Below are 25,518 nucleotides of genomic sequence, written 5' to 3' on the forward strand. Positions count from 1 at the left end.
GCAGCTGGCTGGCCTATACTGCTTGAACCTTTCTCTGAATGGATTGCACAAGAAAAATCACACGACAGGTAACTTGATATAAAATGCTTGCTGTGCAGAGGTTACAAAGTGTCCACCATACAGAAGCAGGGTATATTCTTAAGAGGGAATATACAAAGAACAGGCCAGAGAAATGTGAGACCCTTAGATTTGAAACACAGTCTAGGCTGCCACAAAGGCATTCTGGAAATACAATTTGAGGAGCTACTCATGAGCATCAAAAGGTAGGACAAAAGTTTTCCTTTCACACTGGTTTTATTATATCACTCTTGGTATAAACTGCTACTTCCATTTTCCTATTAAAAAACCCAAACAAACCTACCACGCTTTATCCCTTTTAGCACTGCAAAGCCACCACAGTGACAGGGAGTATTTTGGATTATTTTCCATATTATTCATTGTCATCTATTTACGAACCTTGCCATTGGTGAAGAAACAGCGAGGCTGAGTTTCAGATCTTAGATTTTGTCATTCATGAAAGACATCTTGTTGTTAAGCTATCCAATATGGAGTGATTGAAGGGCAGCAAACATTGAACTTTATATAATTTCTAAAGCACATCAGCAGAATCCATTTAAGAGAGGAGGGAATAACTGGTATTCTCTCTAACACTGTATCTTCCAGTGAAGCAGACTGTCATACTAGTTACCATTCTGCACAGCATGTCTACTCACTCACAGTACTATCTAAGCAACATGGATCTGCAAAGCACTGTATGTTACTTGCATCAAGAAAGGTACGGAAAAACTACTCTCTTAGGTATCAATGTTGCACTGTTGATTTGGGGGACTAAGGATGAAGTATTTTTAATAAGAAAATTCAAAAAACACTCTATGGTTTATGTGGGTAAAAAATAAAAAATGAATGATAAACCACAGAGTCTTATTTTTCCTGGGTACACTGAACAATAGAGAAAAACATTCAAGTGGGGGCAGGGAGGGCAGTGGTTTTGAGCATTCAGGAAAAAATGCAAGTCTTCTTACACAAAGAGTTTGTAGAGTTTGATTTTTAGTGGCATAGTCTTTTAAACAGCAACCATATTTTTCCTGCATACTTCATAATTTTTTTATCTATAGCTAATATGAAACTGAATATTTCTGAAATCAGTAACAATACATAGGAATGAGAAGAATTTCTGAAGAGACGTGCTGTGCTTGCTAAATAGAATTCAAAAGTTACTCATTAATTCAGTAATAGCTTTTCTGAAGAACTTCTGACTCAAATGCCAGAGTTTGGGTTCTAAGATCCAAGGATGTCTGCTTCATTACCAGCTCCATAATTATGTGACATCAATACAAACATTACGTGTTCCCTCTTGCTAAATAAGCCTTGTTTTACAGGGATGAAAACTGAGGTGCTGGTATAAGAAAAGCTGTTTCTTGGCTCTTCCTTCTGATTTGAGATCCAATTTCCTATTCTATATCTAGAGGCTAAACCTTCATTTATGCTCAATGACAGACGTGCAATGAACAAACTGCAATTGTATCCAGCAACCTTTCCCCCACGTTGGTTTATCTTGTCTCAGAAAAAACCCCAAACCTAGAATCCATCATTTTATAATCAGCTGCAACTGCAGCTCATGAGACTAGCAACACGAGCAGAACAACCTCTGTGCTATTAACTTCATCCCTACTTGTCCAGCTTTTTGATGTAACTATGTTCAGTGCTGCTGAGGCTGCATTGCTGGCAGTTCCAGTGCTACTCAGCTCAAAGCTGGTGTAGCTAAATCTACAAAGTGCTTTGACTGATTTTTCTTCTCCCCTTCACTGCTCCATTTCTGGCTTATCCAGAATTACCCCAGAACAGTCTGCCAGCAGTAATGCCCTTTGCCCATCCTATCCAGAGTATTAGCTAATACTGCAGACTGCCTCCTCAGCATATTTCCAACCTGCTTTTCCTGTTCAAAGCAGGTCAGAAAATCATACCACCTTCTAAATCCTTGGAAGAGTGATGTTAATCTCTATGCCACTAGCCAAAATAGTCTAGTCATTACAACCCTCTGAAAGCCCTAAGATCCAAAATTGAACTTCCCCTGGAGTTGGAAGGTCTTCAGGTCCACTTCAGTTGCAAATTACTACATCACCACCATGCTATTTCCTTGGAGTGGCTATATTTAAAAAAAACAATTGGATGATGTCCTGGTGCCAGTGAACAGAATAGGAAAAAACCCCAAACAAACAAAAAACCCCAGCCCTCAATACTGTCTTTGCAACTTCCCCTGTTGTTAGCACACTGATTCTCTGCAATGCCATCATCAGTGTCTAGGTCCATGACATTATAATTTACTTTCTTTTCCAAATCAGCTCCAAAACTATCCCCACAACCTGAAAATTCAGAATCCTTTATTTTCTAGGTGGTGACTTCTTACAAAGTGGAAGGTGGAGGGTGTCCCTGCCCACAGCAGGGGGGTTGGAACTAGATGATATTTCAGGTCCCTTCCAACCCAAACCATTCTATGATTCTAAGATCAGGTTACTCTAATAAAAACACTGACATGCTGTTACCCCTCTGTCATCAGTATCTTTTATCTGAGCAAAAAGATTACATTTAGAGACAAGTAGAAGTCACACGTCATTGAAAACACAGAAGCTGTCATCCTTATAAGCCTTTTCGTCCTCACAAGAGAAATGGACTATTATTCACATCAGCACCAAAAGGTATAATTCCAACTTTTTACTGCTTGTTTAGGATAGATCTACTTATCGCCTGCAGATCATCACCTCACCTGCACTCCAGAACCCATCAGGAATATGATGTACTTGACTTCTGAGAAGTTGTTTTAGAAGGATTTAAGAGGCAAATATCACACACAAAACATACAGCATTGTAAGCAATCTTACAACTTATATTCATCAGGCATTGATTACTTCAGTGTCAGTAACAATTAAGCAAAGTTGATTCTATTTTTATATTTCTGCCTTTTTTTTTTTTTTTTTTTCAAAAAAAGGTAGTCCTGACCTTTTCAAGGACATTTTAAATTAATGCTATTACTACAATTAACATTCAATGTAGCTTGCATGGATTTTCACAATAAAATTCATGATTGCACAAGGACCGCATTGCATCAAAAGACACACACACCTAATCCAATGGGAATGAGACCCGCATTTTCAGAGCATGTTTAAATAAGACTTCATTGGATTAAGCTGTAGCACAAATGTTACACTCAAGATGAAGCTCAAACTGTCCTTTCCTCACTTAAATGACTGGAGATGAAGAAGCACCTATTCCTTGCCTGCCCTTCTGCTGTTCAGTTATGCCATACCTTTTACTTTGCTCCCACAGCAGGTCTTTGTGTATCTGACATCCATAATGAAGGCAGTCCACATCTGGACCTAGCAAGACAAATCCCTAACAGCAAAATAGTACAGAAAACATCAGGAAAAGATCTCCTGACAAGCCCACAAGGGCTAGCTTTCAGTGCAGCAAAGCAAGCTAAATTCTACTGCTACTCCATTGCACACAGCAGAGATTTTTCCAACAAACAGACCAACAGTTTTTCAGAGCTTTTGGAAGAAAATTTCTTTAAATTTTCCCCTCCCCAAAATACCATCATACATTTCACTCCCCTCAGTTATTCTGATGTGGTTTCCTTTAATATCTAGTCCTATGGATGGGGGGTAAGAAGAAATATAACAACATTTTCTTCGTTTTACTTTTGCATACTTTTTAATATTCTTCTAAAAGCACCCAGAGTAAAAGATTTTGAAGACTTTTGCACATAAATACGTATTTTGCAAGCTACATTTGCACGAATTTCCAGCATCCTAAGTTATTTTAAAAGGGAATATACACATACAATTGACCCATGGCAGAGGCACATTAGCTTTTGCCCCACCTCAGCAAGAAGAAAATTAAGTGCTGATAATAGGTGATGATTAAAAACAAATAAAACCAACAAAACTTTCAAGCTGTAACAGCCAAGCCAGAAGCTAGGGACCAGTACAAGAGATTGATATAAAACCAGAACAACTGCACATTCATCAGGTCTATTGTAAAAGCTGCTCTCCCAAAATAAAAGCCACACAACACATTTTGTTCACCTTTTTACTTATTGCCCAACAAGGGAAGAATGTCCTTGAAGGTCTACAAGCAGTAAAAGGCCCTGTTAAATGTTACAAGGCTTTTGACAAAAGGTGGGTTGCATTCTCATAAGTCTAAACTTTTTCTTCTTTTGGTATTGGCTCAACTTTGCTAACTTTTCTCTAAACTCTTCCTTGCTTTTAACCATTCTTTTGTACTTTCTGCTACCTCAACATTCTTAGTACAGGAGCAAGTGTCTGAGTAAAATAAATACTCACTACACTTACGAGAAGGAGGAAAATAAAAAAAATTAAAAAAAAAAAATGAAAACACCCCAGCATTTTAAAACTAGAACTCCTAATGTAAAAAATTAGGGGTTTATATGCTTTCACTTAAGAACATACCTTGCATATGAGCTTATTGTATTTTTTTTAATGAAACACAAGTTTCTGTTATAAACGCCTCACTTTGAGAGCTAATACTTTTTCCTTATAGTTCTATCGCTACATTTGCATTTTAAATGAGTTAAAAATACCTCACTCATTCTTGAACTTTGTGGGAAACATCACGGCACTCAATACAGGGAATGCTTCAAAGCAGCAAAAATCTACAAAGACAACTTATGTGTTTGAAGGTTAAGGGTTGTTGGAGAATGTATTTGTTTATTTTTTTAACTAGTGTATTGATATACAACTACCCTCCCCCCCCAATCATTCCTAATTTCACATAATTCTCTCTTGAACAAATGAGGCAGTCCCAAAATGTGGGAAGTGCTAGAGCAACACAAGAAAATCTAATACTAAAAACCCCTCACCAATGTTATATCTCTGTCTATACTATGTACACACTATAATCTGAGTGATTAACATGCATGAGATCCTCTACAGAGAGAATTTCTCGAGACTGTCAGTTCATGGTGCTCAACACAACCAAACCTGAGACATGGGGGAAAGGCTGAAAATTAAAAAAAGCCTACATCATCAATTTGGCTTTTTCTTTATGGGGGGGAAATTAACTCATACAGGGTGATTCAGAACATCAGACACGGACCTTGAATAAATGTCAAGCTCCCTCAGAGCCATGTGCACAGCCTGCTCTGCAAAGGCAGCATCAGGAGGAGGGCAAGTACTGGCATCCCTGTATATCTGACCACACTGCCAGGATATCCAGCAGCTGTGGATCTAGAGTAGGCTGGAAACAGGATCCAGTACGACAAGAACCGCAGATTTGCCCTCTGCCAGCAGTAGCTTACAACCCCCAGCAATGATGAGCTGAACAAGTAGCTTGAGAAACTCATCACCTCTCAAAGAGAAACCCTGCCAATACTGAGGCCATTATACTGCACAAGGAAACCAAGAACCAACCACAAGGCCAAGAGCAAGTAAATCAATCAGCAAAGCATAACCACCACACTCAGATCTACCAGTTGGGAGCAGAAAGACATCGCAATCAAACGCATGTCCAACTTAAGGTGCAATCATGTTTTTTGCTACCAAATTTAATTGGTCATAAACCTTTAACTTTATGGTATTGGTATTGGTATTTTTCTTTTTCTTAGAGCCAGAAGACTAAAGAGTCATTTCGCTTTCACTTCTTGGTCCCATAGCTTCTTATGTTCTAAAATAGTATGTTCACATTTGGATCACACTTGAAGCACTCCTTTTCCACTGGATTTCTGTGAGATATTTTAATGATTTCTTATTGTAGATAAATTTTTAAAAGTTTATTTTTCCAAGTAAATAGAGTCAGATACTACTGTAATCTTCACAATTTGAAATAAATTTGTACATTTCAAAACAACCCTATCTAATATAAATGAATGCACCACTCTGCACAGAAAACATTTAAAATAGAAAAACAAGAACCAAAATTAAAAAAAAAAAAGTTTTATGGGAAACATAATGACCTCCGATTTCAAGACCAGTGGATAACAGATTATTTACTGACGTTTGTACGCAGAGGCATCTACTGCGGTTGCTAACAATGAAACTCACAGGCCCGAAGCATTTGTATTTCAAATACACTTGCAAACCCTGATCGAAAGGGGACATCTACTGGTAGCAAAGATTAGTAGGCAGTAAACGCCAAACCAACAGTTTAACAAAATTACAATACCAAACTAAAAATCCACTGATGCTCCTGACAAATCTTAAAACTCCTACTCCTGCCACTAAATAAAGATTACTAAAAAAAAAAAAAAAACCAAAAACACAGCAAAAGATATTCTCCTAAAGACACAGCTAACATTAGACACAATTATAACAGTACTTTAGTAGTGTTTACAGAAGGGAAGGCATTTTATTTAAACCCTACTTTTTATTATCAGCAAGCACACAGAAAGCAACATCAAATAAGCTAGATTTTTTTAAAATCAAGCATGTAAAGTAAAATGAAAGAGGAATATAACAACACCCCAAGATAAGAAATAGCAATTGGCAAATCTAGATTAACATACCATCATCTTTATTTGAATATTTACATTTCCAACTGCATATCCCCCTAAATACTATAGGGACTCTCACCTGGTGATACAAAAAGAAAAAAGGGGGGGAAAAAAGCAGGCCTCTGGTTTATTTTGGGTTTGCTTTTTAAAAATAAGTTTGTTGAAAATATCTTAGTTCACATAAACAAACAAAACTTGTAAGCCTGTCTAGCGTGAGTCTGCTCCGCAGATGAAGAAATTCTAACACAAAACAACTGATTTGAAAGCACAGCTGCATCTATTAAAACAGAAAATGGCCATTTCAAACTCTTCAGTCTCACCTAATCTCAAACAAAAGTATTAAGAATAAGCTGTTTTCTCTCTAAACTGGGGAGGAACACCCCATGGAACAACCAACATCTAAGTAATTTCTAAGTAAAACTATCAGTATCAAGAGAGTGGGAGCACAAACACATGAGTAAGGGTATCATCTCCAAACCAGCGCTATCAGAAACATGAAACTAAGAAACAAAATACAAACAACACTAAATCTGTTCTTCAGTTATATAATATGGCAATACAAGTGCAGATAATGCATTTTGCTGACTGTGAGCGCAGTACATGCTTCTTTTTGGGGAAAAAAGTTTTGTGGCTGATGACAGAGTGTGAGGACCCTTTTTTTAATAACAGTAACAGTCAAATCACAGTTCTTTCCCAAACTTTGCTACTTCTTTGGAGAAACAGTTAAAGTGTAACACTTTCTGTATTTATTTTTCTTACGCCATTAAACCACATGCATGTAAAGACAGCAATCCTTTTGATAAGGCTTCCACAACACAGCATGGTCTAAAATTTCAATCGTAAGGAATAAATACATACATCAAAGAGAAGAAAAAATATTTAGGCCTTACCCCAAGTTCTCAGCCTTCTCCAGTGGCATAAACCATCATCCAAAGATGTGTGATGCAAGTGTTTGTGTTCCATTTGTAAAGGAGAATTCTTATATTTGAAAGCTCATCAGCTATAAAGCCTCTACTACCAAATTGCATATAAGCCGCTCTAAACAGACATTACTTCTACTACATACTGCTTCCATTAGTACATCTAAGGTCCAGATGTAAGCACACATAAGCTTCCAGAAGTTACATGCCATACCTGAGGTCTCCAACATTCAAAATATGGCTGTCTCAACACAACCCCTCCTCCTGGCCTCAGAGCAGACTCCCCCTCCTCACAGCTGAGCCACATATACCCTCAGGGGCAGCCCACCTGCTGACCCCACATTCACCGGGCCAGGAAGGGAGGGTTTCATTATGTGGGATTTGTTCCTTAGCCTGTTGCAAGAAAACTTCAAACGCCAACTGCAAACACAGTCCGGTTGTGCCAGTGGCTGAGGAAAAAGCCGTTTGCAATCAAATGTACGGTCTCGGGACATGGTGGAGGGAAGCCAGCGTGCCCTCTGCCGTGGTTGGGAGACGAGCCCGCCCAGGCCACAGCTACCTGTGGAGGCTCCTCTGCCCCCTCCCCCCGCCCTAGAGCCGACCCCTCAGGGAAACCACTCTGGTACGGGCCCGCCTCATTTTTACCGCGGAAAAGGGTAAAACGCCAGCCGGCAGATGAAGACCTCCTCCGCTTTTAACCTCATGGTGGCTTGGGTGCCTGGGCAAGCCGCGGCCGCCGGGAGGGGACGGTCACCGCGGGCCCCGCGCGGCTGAGGGGAGCAAAGGCTGAGGAGAATAACGGCTGAGGGGAGAAACGGCCGCGCGTGCGGCTCTGGGCAGCGCGAGCCGCCGGCCCGCCCTGGCGAGAGGAGGGGGCACGCGCAAGGCTGCAGCCCAGGCAGCAGCCCCCAGCAGGTGCAGAAGGACCTGCCTTCCCCCCTCACCCCAAACCTCTTTTTTTTGTTATGACTGGAGCAATATGCATTTCAGCGAGCTATTCCGCTGTTTATTCTTTTAGTATCATTTTTTTCATGTTTCTTTTAGGCAAGGCCACAGAGCTTCCAATAGAAGCAAGACAGTTCAGAGTGTCTCTAGGTCGGGCCTGTGGTCAGACACCCACTTGGGGGTCTCCGGTCTAACCCAAATGCTATCGCTACCCTTGGAGTTGTTTTGTACAGATAACTTCTTTTTTTTTTTAAAAAAAGTACATGACTCACAAGTTCCACGTGTTAGCTGTTATACAAACACAGAGCCTAAAACATCTGAGTTCAATCTCTATAACTAGTTTCCACTATCTCATGCTAAACAGGGATTAAAACGCAGTTTAGCTATCACCAAATGCTTTTTCTGATGGCTAGCTAGAGACAGGACTTTGCACATGGCAGAGTTTGCTACTAAGTTTGGTTCATGTTAGCATAGCATGGGCCTGCACTTAAAAGTTTTAAACTGTGACCATCCTTGAGTAAACCATAAAGGTGTTAAAGAGGAAGGGGAATGTGTACATCTAAACCATGGCCGAGGTGATACTTGAGGCATTCCAATCCAGCCCTGGCTCACCTTTCCCAACCTGCCAAGGAAGGTGCAAATCGTGTATAAACAACAACAGAAGCAGCTGTAAAAAACACCTGTATGCTTTTAGTAGATTAAGCATCATTTTCACTAACAGAAAAGTACAAGTTCTGTACAGGCTATTAAGAGAAAAATAAGATGTTTCAACTGATTGCAAAGCCATAACTACAAGGTGACCAGCTGGGCCATGGCAGAATGTAAGAGTGTGGACTGGTAGCTACATTGCTCAGGATACAGAGTCCCAAAAATTTTAAAAGGGAGCACTCTCCTCAAAGACACAATGAGAACGTTAATTATAATGGTGCAGTCCTCTCTAGTGTAACTTTAAAAGCAAGATTTTTGGTAGACTTCACCAAGACAAATCTTGCAAACAGATTAATTCAAACAGTCCCACTTTAAAATAATGAAAAAGGTTTCTCTCCAGTCTCACCTGATTGTGATAAAACTTCAGATGGGAGGTTTTAATGATGAAATAGCATCTGGCTTGGGATGCTTCTGACTAGAGAGAAACAAACGTTCTTTTAATGGGATTTCCCCCCCCCCCCTTCATTTTTACTACAGAAAGGTTGTCTGGCTCCATCGTGACATAAATGTAGCATTCTGCGTTGCACAGAAAAGGGAGTGACCCATCGGGCCACTTAAATCCAAACATGAACACAATTTTAAGTTCAATTCTTCGTTTCCTCTGGCACCAGAAAGAGAGAACTAAGCACATTAACAGTTCCATCACATTGCCTAAAAAGTGTTCCGCTATAAGAGAAATATATACCATGCGTATTTCTGGCTTACCAGCACATGCAAAAAGAGAATAGAAAAAAATAAAAGAAAAATCACACCACTCTCGCAAGGTACATACGCTTACCTAAATCTAAAAGAAGGAGAAAAGAGTAAAAGGTTATTTATCAGAGAGTGATTCCCATGAAGAGACATTAAAGCAAAGCGTAAGTTACTTTCAAAAGCCAATACACATCGTAAGCATCTCTTTTATTTGTTGTAATATAAAGAAGCATACATCATTCAGTTCTTTTAAGTACAACTCAACTAACAAAAAAGATCAATTCAGACATCCATGAACATGTCACAACAGGATTCATTACATTTTGCTCTGCTGGTATTGCACTTGGAATGGTTTTGAAGTAAGGCACAGTAAAAACAAAGTCATTTAGTGCTTCTACAGCAGATGTCTTTTTTTAAACACATGCTACATGACGTAAAAGTACTTCTTCTAGCTTATGTATATACACACACAGGGAAAAAGAAAAAAGCATGCACTGGAGGATTTAGATTTCAAAATATCTTGTTGTTTCATAATATACAAATAAAGTAGTTTAAAGATGTAAACAAATTGCATGCACATAAACTAGAGCAAAATCTTAATACAGTATCTGAAAGCTATTATGCTTAAATAAAAAAATATAACTTATTAGTACTCAGGTTTATGTGCCATTTTTGTCCTGTAGTGATTAAAAGTTTGGGGCTGGGGGCAGGGAGTTATGGGTGGGCAGGGAGGATTTTCCTGGGTTTGCTGTTTTAATTTTTTTGCTTTGCAGGTTGGCAGCAGTACATTGGTAAAAAAGACAAATATGGCTTTTGCAAAACAACGTATAATGAAAACATGAAAAAGCACAATTGCATTTGGGATCCAGCATCCTGGTATTTTCCAGTCAGGAACAACAACAACAAAAAAAATCAATATGATCTACGCTTTGAACTGGGAAAGCTATGCATTCCAAAAAACCTTTCTAAAGACATTTAAACTCTACAAAACCCAGACACTTTGTCAAGTGTAAACTCTTAAAAACTAAACATAGAAGAAACTGAATGACTCAAGCTTCGCTTTCCACTTCAAATACTACTGAACGGGTTTCTCCCATGGCTGCGATAGCTGAAGTGCTATTAGATTGTCTTCAGAATTAACTAGATGCCAGGAGCAGGCTTGCTTATTTTTAAACAAGTACATTAGAAATTAAGTAAATTAACTGCATAATTTTTGGTTTCACTTTATCTTTGGCATAGGGTACGCCATTTTTCAAATTAAATACAGGACATGTACCACTCTACATTCCAACATATTATGCTGAAAAGGCACATTTGCTGCTGCCTGGGCGGCAAGGGAAGACTCCTTATTTTGCAAAAGGCACGGTGTTTAGTGCGACATTCTTTCCCCATTCCCCAAAGAGTGTTTAGTTAGACCAGGTACAGTTCTACATAGCGGCTTCCCAGGAGCTGTCCGTTTTTCTCAGCCACTGCTTTCTTAGCTAGATCCAGGCTTGGAAAAGTCACCAATGCCTCTCCACTGGGCTGGCCGCTAAAGTTGTAAAGCACGAGGATGGAATCTGCGTGGAGCTGCAATGGTAGAAGACGACAAAAGAAAAAACCTATTAAGACCAGAGACGACACCTGGAAATGCAGTTTTTAATGCTGCGCATCTCGTTCACTCCACTCTTGTGTCTGTGGCAAAAAGATTCTGGATGTGACAACAGGAAGGAGGAGGAGGAGCTGAAGATTAAAAGCTTGGCTTGGAGAACAGCAGCAGCTCTTATTCCACTGTTAGTGCTGAACAAAATGATGTAGACCTAATTCCATGCAAAGATTTTGCTAGAGAAGTAATTCAGGTTAAAGGTTGACAAGGAAAGGAAAACTTAGATGTTAATAAAGGGTAAATGGAGCAAGAAAGTCCAGGCATTTAGTGAATAGTTCTGGTACTACATGGACTACTGGCCAAGTGACAAAGGCTATAAGGCATGTGAATATTCACATGCAAAGTTTAAAAAACAAAAAACAAATGATAAGAGCTGTATGAGAGTTCAGTGTTGAGAGGATGAGCTGAACTTAACACAGGTATACAGTGCAAGAAAGATTGTTTGGTAAAACAAAGTAAAATTTGGTGCAATCCAACTGAATTAAAGAAACCTTTATTGTAATTTTAACAAGGCTAAGAAAAAAAGCAGGATAGCAAGTGAGATTATTTAGTCGTTGGAGTTGATTTCAGAGTGCATTTGCCCTTTGAAACTGCCTTTTAAGAAGTCACAAGTGCTGAGTTTAAAGCAGACATCTCTGCCCTGTGGTACCCCAGCCATTCCTCACAACGTGCTGGAAGTCCTTCCAAGCTAAGTTCAGAAGCCCTATTTGTTGGCTAGAAATGGATCTCAGTGAAGTTTCAAAACCAAAAGTTGAAGGATCAAAAGCTCAGCAAACACGACTAGTTTGTTGGAGAAATCAGTGCCAGACAAAATATATGGTCTATGCTAGAAAACCAACCAGCTTTATGAGTATTAATCCAATTCAAGTTAAGTTCATGTGATGTATGTCCTCATGATTTTATAAAACATTAAAATATTTAAGAATTTCACTTTTTGTAGAATTTATGCATGCCTGGTATACTGCAAGAATATCAGACTTCTCAGTTATTACCAGCAGCAGTTTCTGATCAGCTTTACATTAATAAAGTACATGCCAGAGCTTCACTTACCCAAACATTTAGCAGGCAGTAAAAGTATTCTTAAGATATAAGCAACAGTACGCTTTAGAAACTAAAAGCATGTGTAAGACAGTTAGTACGGACTTTGTATCATTTATTCTCACAGAACTCAGGTTAGTCAAGAAACAGCATGCAGAAGGACATTCAAAAGACAAATAAAACATCATGCCTGAAGCCCAGTTCAGGTTCAGAAGTAATCTTGGTTTATTTCAGAATAACACCGTGCTCAAAGAGAAAGTTGTACACAGTTTGGGTTGAGCCGCAAATCTGAGCTAAAAGATGGTCTGCAACTCTTTGCTGTTAATCAGTGTGGGATCAAGTAACTTAGCACATCAGTCCTGAATGTCAGTTTAATATTGCAGTTCAGAGTCAGCTGAAAATACACATGGAGCACAGTTAGACCTCTGAGTACAGAGGAGAGCTTTAAAAAGTAGTTCAAATAGCAGCCTTGGTGTAATACCAGGGTAAGGATCTGGAAATTCATGTTATAAGAGTTGCACAGAAAGTTAGCAGAGAAGTCTACACATTCTGCAAGCAACATAATTTAAAAGGGTTAAATAAAACCCTTCAGTTTAATTTTCATACGTGTTAGTTTTAGTTTCTTATTTATATAGATTTAAAGATAGAAATAGATTTTCTTTGTATACATATACTTTTTAAAATACAGATTCAAATCCATACAAATCTTTTTTTCTGGATGTTTTGTTCTAAAAAGAGTGTTATCTGTATGATCTGTATGTTGGACTGCTTAGAAATCGGGATGAGGTACTCCATGAATTCTTTTCTAGTCAAAGACTGTTTCCCCGTCATACATACTAGAACCCTATTGCTGATCTGGTTTTCCAGTTAATCTGGGTAAAAGAAGAGCGCCAAACAGATTGTCCAAGGTCACAAAAATATGGAAATGCTCAGAATAGTAATGGGTGTTCTTCTGTACACCAGCAGACCATGCAGCCTCTAATCTATCTTCTCTTTCGCAGATCTAACAGTACCCTGAGAAACCAACTAATTTGAAAACAACTGAGTTGATGGTGATTATGTGAAGATAGCTTTATCTATGAAGGTACTTCTATCAAGGCACAGTATTTGATTGTCATTTTTTGTACTGAAAGTTTTGCATGTTTTTTAAGGAGGAAAGTCACAAACTCCACATAGGTCACAACGAAATTTCTTTAAGAATTGTGTGTTAGTGCCCAAAATGTAGGGAAGTTTACCATTAGCAAATTTAGTTAGTTGCATTAGAAAGTCACTACACCAAAGAAACCATCTTCTAAAAAAAAAAAAAAAAAAAAAAAAGTAACAGTTCACATTGCATTAGGGAGATCAAGAAACAGAGAAATTAATCTCTAGATTGCTATGTGATACAGGAAAGGGAAAGCTAGAGGTTTGGGGTTTTTTGCACATGCATTTGTGGGCGCTTTGTAGCCATATCAAGAAAAAAATCTTCTACTGCTATGCTAAAAATAAAATACTGGACTGAAAGCTTCACGTGAGAAACAAACACTAATAAACTCTTCTAGAAGCATCTGAGCAGAACCAGGCAATCACACTACCTCCACCACTGCTGTCCCATCGAATACAGATCACAACTGGCCTGTTTCTTAGATTAGTTGATTTTTTTAATAGGACAAAAGCACAAAGGTTGAAGCAAGGATCCCCACGCAAGCTAAGAAGGGGAAAAAGCCATAAGCAAAAACCTCTGTATTACCAAGCCCTTCGTTCCCTTCCCATTCACCACTGGAGACCCAGTTTCTGCCAGTTGCATCTTACCTTCTTCAGAAGTTACAGTGAGTTACAAACAGACCCACTCTTTCGGTGCTTGTAACACACTCCTTGCTTGATCGCTCAGCTGAATAAGGCCATTGTAGTCATCAGGTGCATACTACAGTACAAGTGTGATATATGATAATCAGCAAGAGAAGGAACAGTTCTGGTACAGCAAGCCACACAGATGATCATTTGCAACCACAATTAAGAGCATCAGCTATAACAACTGGCAGGAGACAGTGTATTTGACAGACACTTTTTATGCAAGATAAAAGAAAAATACATTAACTGAATGACTGGTTGTAGAAATAGATTTAAAGTAAATGCACGTGGTGAATATTCTAAACTGTGTATTTGAACTGTTCCTTATCAAGGAAGGGAAATAGTTCAGACCATGAAGTGCTCTTCTTTTCCTTCTATTCATGAGACAGCAGCATCAAGGAACAAAACTCTTAATTTTGCATAGTTGTGCTTCCAGTAATGACTCTCACTGGGACAGCTGTGCATCTTCCAGCATGCATACTGAAGTGGGGGATTAGAAGTGTATGGATCTCATTCACATCTTTTATGCAGTCATGGAAATGAACTGCAGCTTCTCGGGTAAAGCAATAAACACTTCAGCTGCATATAATACTTGCATTACATAGACTACACACCAGTGTAGTTAAAGAAAAACAATGCCCCGTCATGAATGCACTTCAAAAATAAAATAGCATTTATACTACTATAGTATATTTCCATATAGGAAAACGAAATAAACTATAGAGTGTAACTGCATCATGATAAGTTTGTAGTAGAAGAATATTAAAATAAAAATAGTGACTATACAGTACAGTCACATCGATAAATTAAAATGAAAAACCCCACATGTGGATCAGATCTAAGAAACATTTGAGATCCTGAATCTGAAAGGTAATCATGCATACTATTGGAGGGCTTGGTACAAATATGAAATCTATAGTCAGTAAATATATCTCGGGGAATATGAAACATTGTTTTGTATCTATCTTATAATCTTTCCAAAACTACATATCCTAGAAAGGGACTGAGCATACTTGCACATGCTACAAAGACTACTGAAGTGGCTCCTGTAATCCCTAAGACAAACTGTTTAGCATAACCCAAGTTATAGAATGTCCTTTCAGTGGCAAGAAGAGTTTCCTGTCTCCTCCCAAAACGGTTGTTTTGCACTAATATTTTAGAGGATTGCCAAATGCACACAGTGTAGACATACTATGCTGCCTTCCTTTGATATTACTATAACACAAAAAGTCTCCTGCCAGCTTAGGGAGAAAAAGGTATATTTGGGCATACAGGACATGTTGTATCCATCCAAAGTGAAGTTGAAAAGAAAAAAACACAAAAACCAACCATCACAGTATACACCTTCTACAGAGAACAATAACCAAGAGCCCAGAGAACATAAAAGAAAAGAACCTCCCAGAATTTTTACTACTGAATTCTAGCCACCTTCACATCTAGACCCATGCCATTAAGTAAAAGACAAATATAAGAAGTATTTTCTAGATAGTCTCTGCCAGGGCAACCAGACCGTGCAAATATTAGATTTATCAGTTCCCAGACCTGCCCTTGAAACAAATCTACAAAATGTAAGTTTACTGTTTGGAAGGAATGTCTCAAGATAGTACATACTTTAGATTATCAGTAGATGTACAGTAGGTAAAGGTCTATACTCTCTTGTGAGGGACAGCGTTTAAAAGATTAGACTTGAAATGCATAAACAATGAAGAAAACATGAAAGTGGGAAAACTACCCTGCACAGAAATGTCAAAGTTGTCAGAGCTTAGGCCTAGGCAGAGAGAGAGGGGAAGAAAGAAAACTCAAAATACCTAGCAATAGAAGCAACTTCTAATCACAAGAAAGATAGGTAAGAGACTGCAGTTAATTAAAACGGAAGTTGTGGAACAGTACATTCTTCAAACTTACAGATTTCAAAAAGTAGCAAATCAAGCTAGGAAAAAAAGTGCTATTTTTTTTTGAAGCCATTACTTAATCTATGAAATACAATCTCTACCAAAGTTTTCCTTCATCTCATCCTATTAAATTGGATACTCTCACATGCTCACAGATCATGAGCAAGGGAGACCTATTTCCTAGAATGACTGAAGGAGAATGCAGAATAAATTCAGACCATAAAGCAATTTCTCTTTTCCCCTTGAAGAAGTCATCAAGAAGTCTAGCTCAGTCTAATAAGAAAGATTGCACAGAATACCACTGTTAAATTAAGAGCTCCATTAGAAAAGTCAGCCTCAGAGTTAAATACATCAAAATATGGTTCTCAGCATATGCTCTGGTGCTATACTGACTTCTTCCAGTGATCAGAGATGGGAGCTAGGATCAAGAAAGATGGAAACTAGGTATGGAATAAGGTTTGCATTTAGAACCTAACCTAGGAGAAGGAAGCAAAACAGAACCTTTGCAAGTGGTTTCTAAATAAGATTCTGGGGTCAACTGTTAGCTCTCCGTCAGGCTACAAGATGGCAGGAAGAATGTGTATATATACTGGTGAAAAAACCCGCAGCTGACTGGAACAGAGACTACATTGAACAGTGAAGAATGGTGTTTCCCTACATTCTTCTTCTTGTTATCTCCCCTGTGACAGTGGGGACTTCTAAAGCTTAAGACATGTCTGTTAATAGCAGCAGAATGATGTTTCTTGAAGGACATGTTGCTGCTTTACAGAATCAGCAGTTTACCTTTCAAGCATAAGGTAAATACCTTTCAAGGTATTAACATTTGAAATGGCAGAGATTTCAACTCATGTATATTAAATAACACTTATTATAATATTAAATAACATATTACAATAGACTATATAAGTGACAGATGTATATTAAATAACACTAACATCGCCCTCCCAAAGGAGATAACTATTTCTGACCAACAGTTACGTTCTGTATAGTAGCATCTCCCAATCTGCTGTGCTTACTGCAGCGCAAAACTTTTCAAGATGATAGGAATCAGAGACAGACCAATTAATAAAAAGCACTATATGATGCACTCTCCTTTTTTTTTTTTTCTTCAAGCTATTTTATTTCTTTCAGGAATACCTGCTACATTGAGAGAAATATGGGACTGTCCTTGTCCCCTCACAAACTGTGCACTGATTTAACCAGGTCACTAACCAGTGAGACATTGATTTCCATTTCATTTTTGTAGTTCCTACAGTGGACATTCAAAGATCAGTCTAAAACAGCATATGCAAAGCAATCTAGGGAAAAAAAAATCCATTGCTAAAAAAAAAATTAAAATCAGAAAACATATTTAGACATGCCCCAACTGGGAAAAAAACAAGGGAAAATGAAAGGTAAAAATAGTTCCCACCTGGAAAGGAAGACATCATCAGCAAAATGGCCTCTTCAGCATTGTAGCTGCAATTCTAGCCTAAACTACCAATAAACTCTATTGCAGAACAGTTCCCAAAGGGAAGAAATTAATCTCTCAGACTTTGGAAAAAAGTCTGGATATAGTAAGTGTGGAACATAAAATCTCATTTAAAGACTAGGTAACTGTAATCTTTGGCACAAGAGTCAGGAGAAATACTCTAAACTGGCTTTGCCACCAAGTACATCGATTGTACCTTAAGAGTGCCGATACAAGCACCAGCAACCACTTGAATGCTCTGCGGAACAGATACCACCTGAATGTTTTGTGGAACAGATAGTGAAATATGTAATGCCTGTTCCCAAAAAATACACCTTGAAGATGGCGCCACTTAGTCTCTTGCTTCAAGCACGGGAGGCAGACAGAAACAGTAACCACTAATTTACTACACCCAGTCTCACAGATGCTTTCTCCACACAGGCAACATTTCCCGGTAGAAGATAAATTTAGGAATAAAGCAAAACCAAACAGCATACTCTATTCCAAGTGCATGGAGGTGAGCATACAATAATGTCTATATTGCCAGCTGACTTCAGATACCAGTAAGTGGGAATTCTTCCTCTTTCTCTTCCCTAGTCAGAAGGTGCTATGCCTAGAATTGGCACACAGACAATGGGGTATCCCTCTCAGACTACGAAGTGTCAGATTTCAAAAGGAACCCATAGGAAAGAGAGAATACTTCTTTGTTCAAGCATGCATTTCAGAGAAAAAAACACTAATCCCTAAAAAGTCAGTAACAATGAAGCCTGCTGTCCTGATACAAGAGAGAAATGTTGTTAATGCCCTTGGAATTTAGCCATCCATCCACTTCACTTCCTTATTACTCTTTTAAGCACAAGCCACTCTCCTCCCCCCACAACGAGCCTTGAAGTCTCTGAACAGTTGGAGGATTAATATACTGCAAAAGCTCTGTTTAGCTGCAGATAAAAGGCACCTAAGCCCAGCAGAGGTTTAAAGAATAGTATTTATTTCAAGCATCTCCTACAATAAAAGATGTACACAAAGAAATTCCTACATTGCCATCCTAGCCTTCTTCAGCAAATAAAGCTCAGCTGGTGACTGTAGCCCCTAAACCTTAGTCTTCTCCTAGTTTATTTTTTTACTAGTTCTGAATGAAGCATACACCTAAATAGCAAGCCTGCTTTCTAAGAACTAATCCGCATGGTCTTTTTCAGGCAGACATGAGTTCACATTCATGCCAATCTGCAAGAAATTGGGCAACTACTACTAAATGCATGCGGAATCCTAGCTAAGACAACAGTTGTGAACTAGCGTTTGGTCAACTAAGGCCATGGGCACAGTTAAATTGCATCTACTTGTACATAAATCTAACAGTTCTTGTCAGAATACCAACTCTGTCGATGTTAGTAATAAACCTGCATTCTCATAAGAAGCAAAAAAAAGTCATTTTTTGAAGACTAGAAATATTTCTTATTGATTCATCTAGTGGCTAAAGAGCAAAATCCATAGAGGATTTAGCCAGTAAATAAAGAAAAATACTTTTTAGTGAAAAATTTTGTTCTTATATGCACAAACTACTTCACATAAATCCATCATCCAACTACTATACCTGTTCCTTCCTTATTTACTTGATTTCTCTCACTGCTGCTACAACTGTACAGAGTGATGGCCTAAAGTAACACTGACAAGACTGTTGCATGTAATTACTATTTTTGCACCACTTCTTCCTCAATTTTTTCCCCATAGGATCTGAAACATTAATTATTTTTCTTAATTCTAGAAGAGTGTCTTCACAATCACATATTTTTCAAATTATAAGGGAAGTTTCCTATAAACATCCATAGATCCCTTACTTCAACATAATGCCCAAAGACCAACATCTGCTGAGCAGCTGATGTTTTAGCACCTGTCAGAGCAACTACTGTCATCCCATTGTCCTGAGTTGTATGGTGGGTTTTTTTTTTTGTTGTGGTGGTTTTTGGTTGTTGTTCTTGTTGTTTTAAATATCCTTTAGCTATGTATCCATATGATTGGAGTCAAATCAACAGCCCTATTGCTTTACAGTACAACTAAAAAGCAGTTTAACATGAATTACTTACTGAATCAGAGTACTAATAGCTCTTTTGAAGATTACAGTACACTACAATATTATACAGAAAGGTGATGGGGAAAATTGCCATCTCCAAGATTTACTACCAAAATTCTTCACAAGATTGTCAACATTGTTTAATGCAATACACATTAAACACATGCAAGCTGGAACGAATTTTCAACAATAGAAACAAGAAAGCAGAACTACAAGAAGAAATCAAGCTGCTGAACCACTGAACAAGAGGCTAGCGCTGATAAAATTAAATGAAAGTTAAAATGCTGATCTGCAGATTTTTACATTATTTGTTATTAGAAGCATGTACTGATGTTGAGACCAGCTTGTTGAAGCCCATGATGAGCAAATCTATCTCTTAAGAGGCAGGTCTGGTATGAAAGGTGCTTTCACTTAAGTAGCAACATGTGGATACATGCAATATACAGAGCCCATGAAGACTGAAGGAAGAAAATAGAAGAGAATAAAGCAAGAACTAAAACTTCAAACCTGTTCCTTTCAGACAAGGACATACAAAGACAAAAATCACCCTTCAATCTCAGCATCTCTGATCTGGTTCCCAGAATACCAACATTGAAGACCATCATATACCAACATCAATTAGTTATTCAGAGATTAAAACCATGCCCAAACCACTGACGATTATTAGGGGCTCACTTTATAAACGAGCAGAAGCATCGTGCAATAAATCCTTGGGCAGCAGCAGAAAAATAAAAAAATAATGTGAGGAGAGAAGAAAGGGGAGGAAAAAAGAAAAAAAGATTAGTTATTGCTCCAGAGACTTAATATTGTCCCAATACAGTAAGTCACCACCTCTTTTTTCCCCTAAAGGAATGAGCGAGTATAAAACTAGCATTACCACATGTGGGATTCCAAGAACAATTCAAAATAATTCCTTGGCTCCTTTATAAGATATTGAACCCGATCTCATTTGGACAACATCTTCTAAAGAAATCAAAGAGGCGACCAATATAATAACAGTAACTGATGATGACAGGAGGTTGCAGCAGAAGAAATATAGTTTTCACCTTGTGGCAAAATTTGTATTCATTTGAAACATTTAATTGTGCAATACAAACACTACGGACTGCTCTCCAAATGCAGAAACAAGGAAATGGGCAAATTCAGCACCAGTCCCAAAGTTCAGATTCACTAAACTGAAGATTTAGTGGAAGACAGAGCTACTAAACATTGTCACTGACCTGCTCCATGCACAGACAGGTTCAGGTCACATTTTTCAATGGTGCCCTTACAGCTGAATTTCAATTTAGAAGATAGGTTTCCCCACTTAAGGTTTTAATAGACCCACCATCCATCCACCAAAAACTTCAGTCGGGGGAGGGGGGGGGGAGGTAAAATACCAATGGCTAAGCAACAGATGAATGATTACTACTGTTTGTCATGAAAGCCACAAGTAATTGAATTTGGTTGAACTCTGCAAACATCTGTTGAAGAAAAAGCCCTAAAACACAATGACATTTAGTTTCTTTGTAATGTTTATCAAAACTCAGACTTTTTATAAGCTAACCCTCAAATTTCTCCACTGAAAAAACCAAGTATGAGAAACTACTTTCAAACATAAATGTAACGTTTGAAAAGACACCACAACAGGTAGAGCACTGTCATCTTCCAAAGACTCAAAACATGGAACACACACATTTAAGCATGTGTTCTCAGTCCACATTCTTTTACATAGGAGAGACATTTGGCTCTACAAATTAAAGCCCATTGTCCTTTAAGAATCTTAAAGAAAAAAAGAAAACAAAAAAAAACTTACCATGCCTGAATGTTTCATATTAACTGCTGTTATGCATTAAAAAGAATTCATCTGCATCTTACCTTTTAGCAGTATCACTGTCACCCAACTTACAAAATTTTGAAGAACAAACATGCAAAAATTGTCACCTTTTCACACATATCATCTGAACAGTGGTTTGAAACCCACCAAGAGAATTTTAAGTCAGGGCTTTTACGTAGTATCAAAAGGCCAGATTTGACATTTGCGTAAGTGCTGTTATCCACAAAAGTTAAATACTCACCAGAATATACCATATTCAATTAGCTTTCCTTTTAGCAAACATGTGATGACAAAACATGGATATAAATACAAAATCCTCTGAGACGAAAGGCAGCAGACATGGAAATACCCATTACATGAAGTCATATAAGTGCTGCTGGAAAAAAACCATTTGTACCTGGTGCTTTTTTTTTTAAAAATGTTCCTCAAAGATAAGTTTCTATGTGTTTGCTCACTGATAGAGCATTGAATCAGTACACACTGACTGAAGTTACCTATAGCATGTAGAATATTTAGAGCACATAGAATCAGTACAAAATGGTTTGGAGAATACAGTTTTTCTTTAGGTTGCAATGTAATGCAGTTTTAATAGAAAATTGTCCTGCCTGTAACCAAAATAATTAGTCCTTGAAAGCATGTCTGACAGAGGTGTCCATCTGCCTCCTTTTGCAAGTAAGTCATCACACCTAGGTCACACCCTTTTGCTCTCAGCAGGCTTTAATACTTAAATCTTGAAGGTCAAACACTGATCCTAACTAGAGCTCCCACTAAAAAGTGGCCAGGACTGAAAGTTTTGTGGGAGCCCTCAGCTTCCTCTGGCAGCCCCTTCATAGCCCCACTGCACTTTCTCCCTCTCCAACCACAAACCCTAACTTTACACACTAAATCACTGCTTTCAATTTAGGATATGTTTATTATATAAGAAATAAGGCAAACTGTACATTAGACTTCAGTCTGTCAGTTAAATACACAACATCGAGCTTGCACGCTTGTTCAGCAATTTCCAAAAGCACTCACTTGCTTAGTTTGATCCCCACTGGTCATTACTCGATGGTCCAAATACAGTATCAAGGAGAGAGACTGCATACTAACCTGGTACCCCTGGAAGAAGCTGAGTATCTCCTTCATTCCTGTGTTATATGGCAAGCCCTGCATACGGACTAATGCTCCAGGCTGGGGCAGAAGCGGAGTGTGGGTGGCAGTGGCAGCAGCAGCTACAGCTCCTGGAGGAGCTGCAATATACCCCACAGTGGTAGGGGATACTGGAGGACTGAAAGAGAAAGAGGGGCAAATTGTTATGAAAACCAATAACTGGTTTTAGTACTCGGAATAGGCAATGATGAAACTGGAAATTTAAATTTGAGAATAAGCCCAAAAACCACAGAAAAACAAGCAGCCCTGATGTGGACTGCTTTATGGATTCTCTTCATTCCTCTTCAGCATCTGTTTATTTTTAGAGAAGGGAGGAAAAGGAAAGAGCTAACATTTGTAGTTGAAGACCTAAAGAGCAGCACTTGTTATTTCACAGGGGAGGAGAAAAATCATAGCTGCTGATGACTTGTTCTAAGATTTTTTTAATAAAACCATGAAGGAAAAAAGCACGTGTGTGTCTGCGTCTCTGTCTGTGTGTATCGTAGCATGGAAAAGCAGGCAACAGCCCAAATGTGGTACTTCTGAGCCACAAAACAGTGACTAAAGTAGTACCGCTGGTCAGGGCCAGTCTAGCCATTTAGCAGATACTCAGGCTAGTGAGTGTCACAAGCCTAGGAACTATTAATGAACAAGCTATTTCCCCAGGGACCGAACTACCAGACTTCAGTGCACCATGTTGATGCCATCTGTGGGAAGGGAAAAGGTGGAGATCATCTGCTTTGCTTATACATGTAAAGTGTTCTTTGCTCTCACTGATATAAGAAATCAGACCTAGTACACACCTATGATGAGTCTTTCAGTATGGAAACAGCGTGGCAAGTACAAGAACAAACTAAGGGATGAGGGTAGAGGCATGTATTGACACAGCTTGTCGTTTGGCCAAGAAACAGAACCGCCTTGATGATATTGCCCTAATGCCAAAACCACTGTTAAATATTAGACCAACATTATCATGAGATTCGAACAGAACCTACAGAAAAGCCAAACTTCATTAGAAGGCCACAGAGAATCAGTTAAAATGGCTACTGTCTCTGCTGATGAACATCAAGTTCCCAGGATTATCTACACCAGAAGTACAAATTTAAGAGCTGTTCACAGGTGACTACACAGTTGCCTGCTCCACTGAGATGAAACGTCAAGACAAGCAGCTAAGTCTAGGGGTTACCTGGGATAGTAAGCTGTGTAATTCATATAAAGCTGAGCAGCCTGAGCTGGGTAGTAGGTAACAGTTGGAGGAGCAGCCGCGGAGGCCTGGGGAGTCCTGGTGGTTGGCAGGAGGGCTTGTGGCTGGTAAAGCGCTGCCTCTGCTGGGATCACAGCTGCTGTTTGGAAAGCAGCATAAGCTGGTGGAGAAAGACCTAAAACCAAACCAGGACACAGCAACAAAAAACAATCAAAACAAAGACCTCTGCTATAGGAAAGCAATTATTCATCCCAATGTGATTGATATCGTCCGGGCATGATTAACGAACGCTTGCGCAAAGACTGCTGTCTAGCCTCTACCCTGGAGACCCCTGCTACATCACTGCGAATGACAACTTGGCCATTCAAAACAAGCAATTCCTAAGAGGTCACAGCTCCTAAAGCTGAGCAGCGTTGTCCATATGCAGATGGAAAGTAGGGAACTTCAGAGTTACTCAAAGAAAGCATAAAGCCATGTGCATAGAGAAAGCAGGCGTGCACACCAACACACCCTCTGTTCCTTCTAACAGAAGTTGTACTCTGTGGGACAAAAGTACCGTAATATTAGCTACACATGGGCATCTGCAACTGCTGACCATGAGTCTTCATGTATAAGCCTCCTGCAACTTCATAAAGTATTTTTGGGATACAGCAAATGGGAAAAAGAAAACCTCACTAGATCACTAATCTGATGCATTTTGACAAACAAATATCTGATTTGTATAGGAACATAAAGCTTAGCTTGGTGTGCAGTCAAACTGTTTTTAAATACTATATTTGGCAGCTTTTTACTATTTTGCAAATACACATCAGTATCTGCTTAGTGATTTGGTAGTTAGGCTGATTGGAATGGTACAGTAAAATTCCATTATAGTTCTACAATAAGGTTCACTGTAATCTTAAATAAAATAAAAATATAAAAATCCATCCAACTTCACCCACTCTATGATCTGTTAGCATGTCATCCCAGTGGGTGTGTTCCTTCAAAAAAAGCCCAAAGAGTAACTTCTCAATACTCTAAGGCAAGATAGCAAGAGCACTCATCGGCAGCTAGAATACAGAATTTCTCCCCCTTTTAAAAATCCCTCTAATTCCAAATAGGTTTCACTACAGGCAAGTCTACCGCAGAGCTCAGAACAACAGTGCACCCACAAAAAGCAAAGTGTGCAACAATTTCACTGGCAAGGCCTTGCTGCCCTCTACTCACCGCCGAGAATACAATAAAAACGCCTCTGATCAGTCCCATTATTGCCCAAAGGGAACAATTCCAATCTCAGCATGTATACAGATGGATGATTATTTTATTGATCATGGCAAAACCCAAGTCAAAAGGTGAAAGGCCACAAAGCTTCAGCACCTACCACATATCAGCCTTTAGCAGCAGAGAGCAGAAGAATTGCCGACTTACATGGTAACTTACATGGCGGTGGGGATAAGCCACTACGATTTAAAGTGCCACCCATTAAAACAAAGTTCATCTCCTCTCCTGAACACTGGAATACTTCCACATAACGGTCCTTCATCATTTTTTTGTGACATTTTTGAGCCACCATAAAGGCTTTGTCAGCAGATTTCATTTGGATAAAAGCATCACCTGATGGTCGTCCCTGGGGAAGGGGGGAAATAAACAGAAGTCAATCTGTTATTAGAACACCCAGAGCACGATAAATTCAG

At 38.8% G+C, this 25,518-nt stretch overlaps 1 protein-coding gene across 17 annotated transcripts in view; it reads right to left on the minus strand.

Moving 5' to 3' along the window:
- Positions 1-9,944: 9,944 nt before the first annotated feature.
- ESRP2 (epithelial splicing regulatory protein 2) overlaps positions 9,945-25,518 on the minus strand; it is a 107,387-nt gene continuing 91,813 nt past the window's right edge. For 13 of the 17 annotated variants that reach the window (XM_054841117.1, XM_054841122.1, XM_054841130.1 and 10 more), the window contains 5 exons: positions 25,253-25,451; positions 23,828-24,020; positions 22,603-22,780; positions 14,246-14,357; positions 9,945-11,340 (listed from right to left, as the gene is read on the minus strand). In XM_054841117.1, the coding sequence (XP_054697092.1) occupies positions 14,268-14,357; positions 22,603-22,780; positions 23,828-24,020; positions 25,253-25,451 (660 nt within the window). In that variant the 3' untranslated portion in view covers positions 9,945-11,340; positions 14,246-14,267. The other 4 variants (XR_008579183.1, XM_054841132.1, XM_054841135.1 and 1 more) reach the window with 4 other exon arrangements.

The sequence above is a fragment of the Grus americana genome, chromosome 13 (assembly GCF_028858705.1).
Source record: "Grus americana isolate bGruAme1 chromosome 13, bGruAme1.mat, whole genome shotgun sequence".
Lineage (NCBI taxonomy): Eukaryota > Metazoa > Chordata > Aves > Gruiformes > Gruidae > Grus > Grus americana.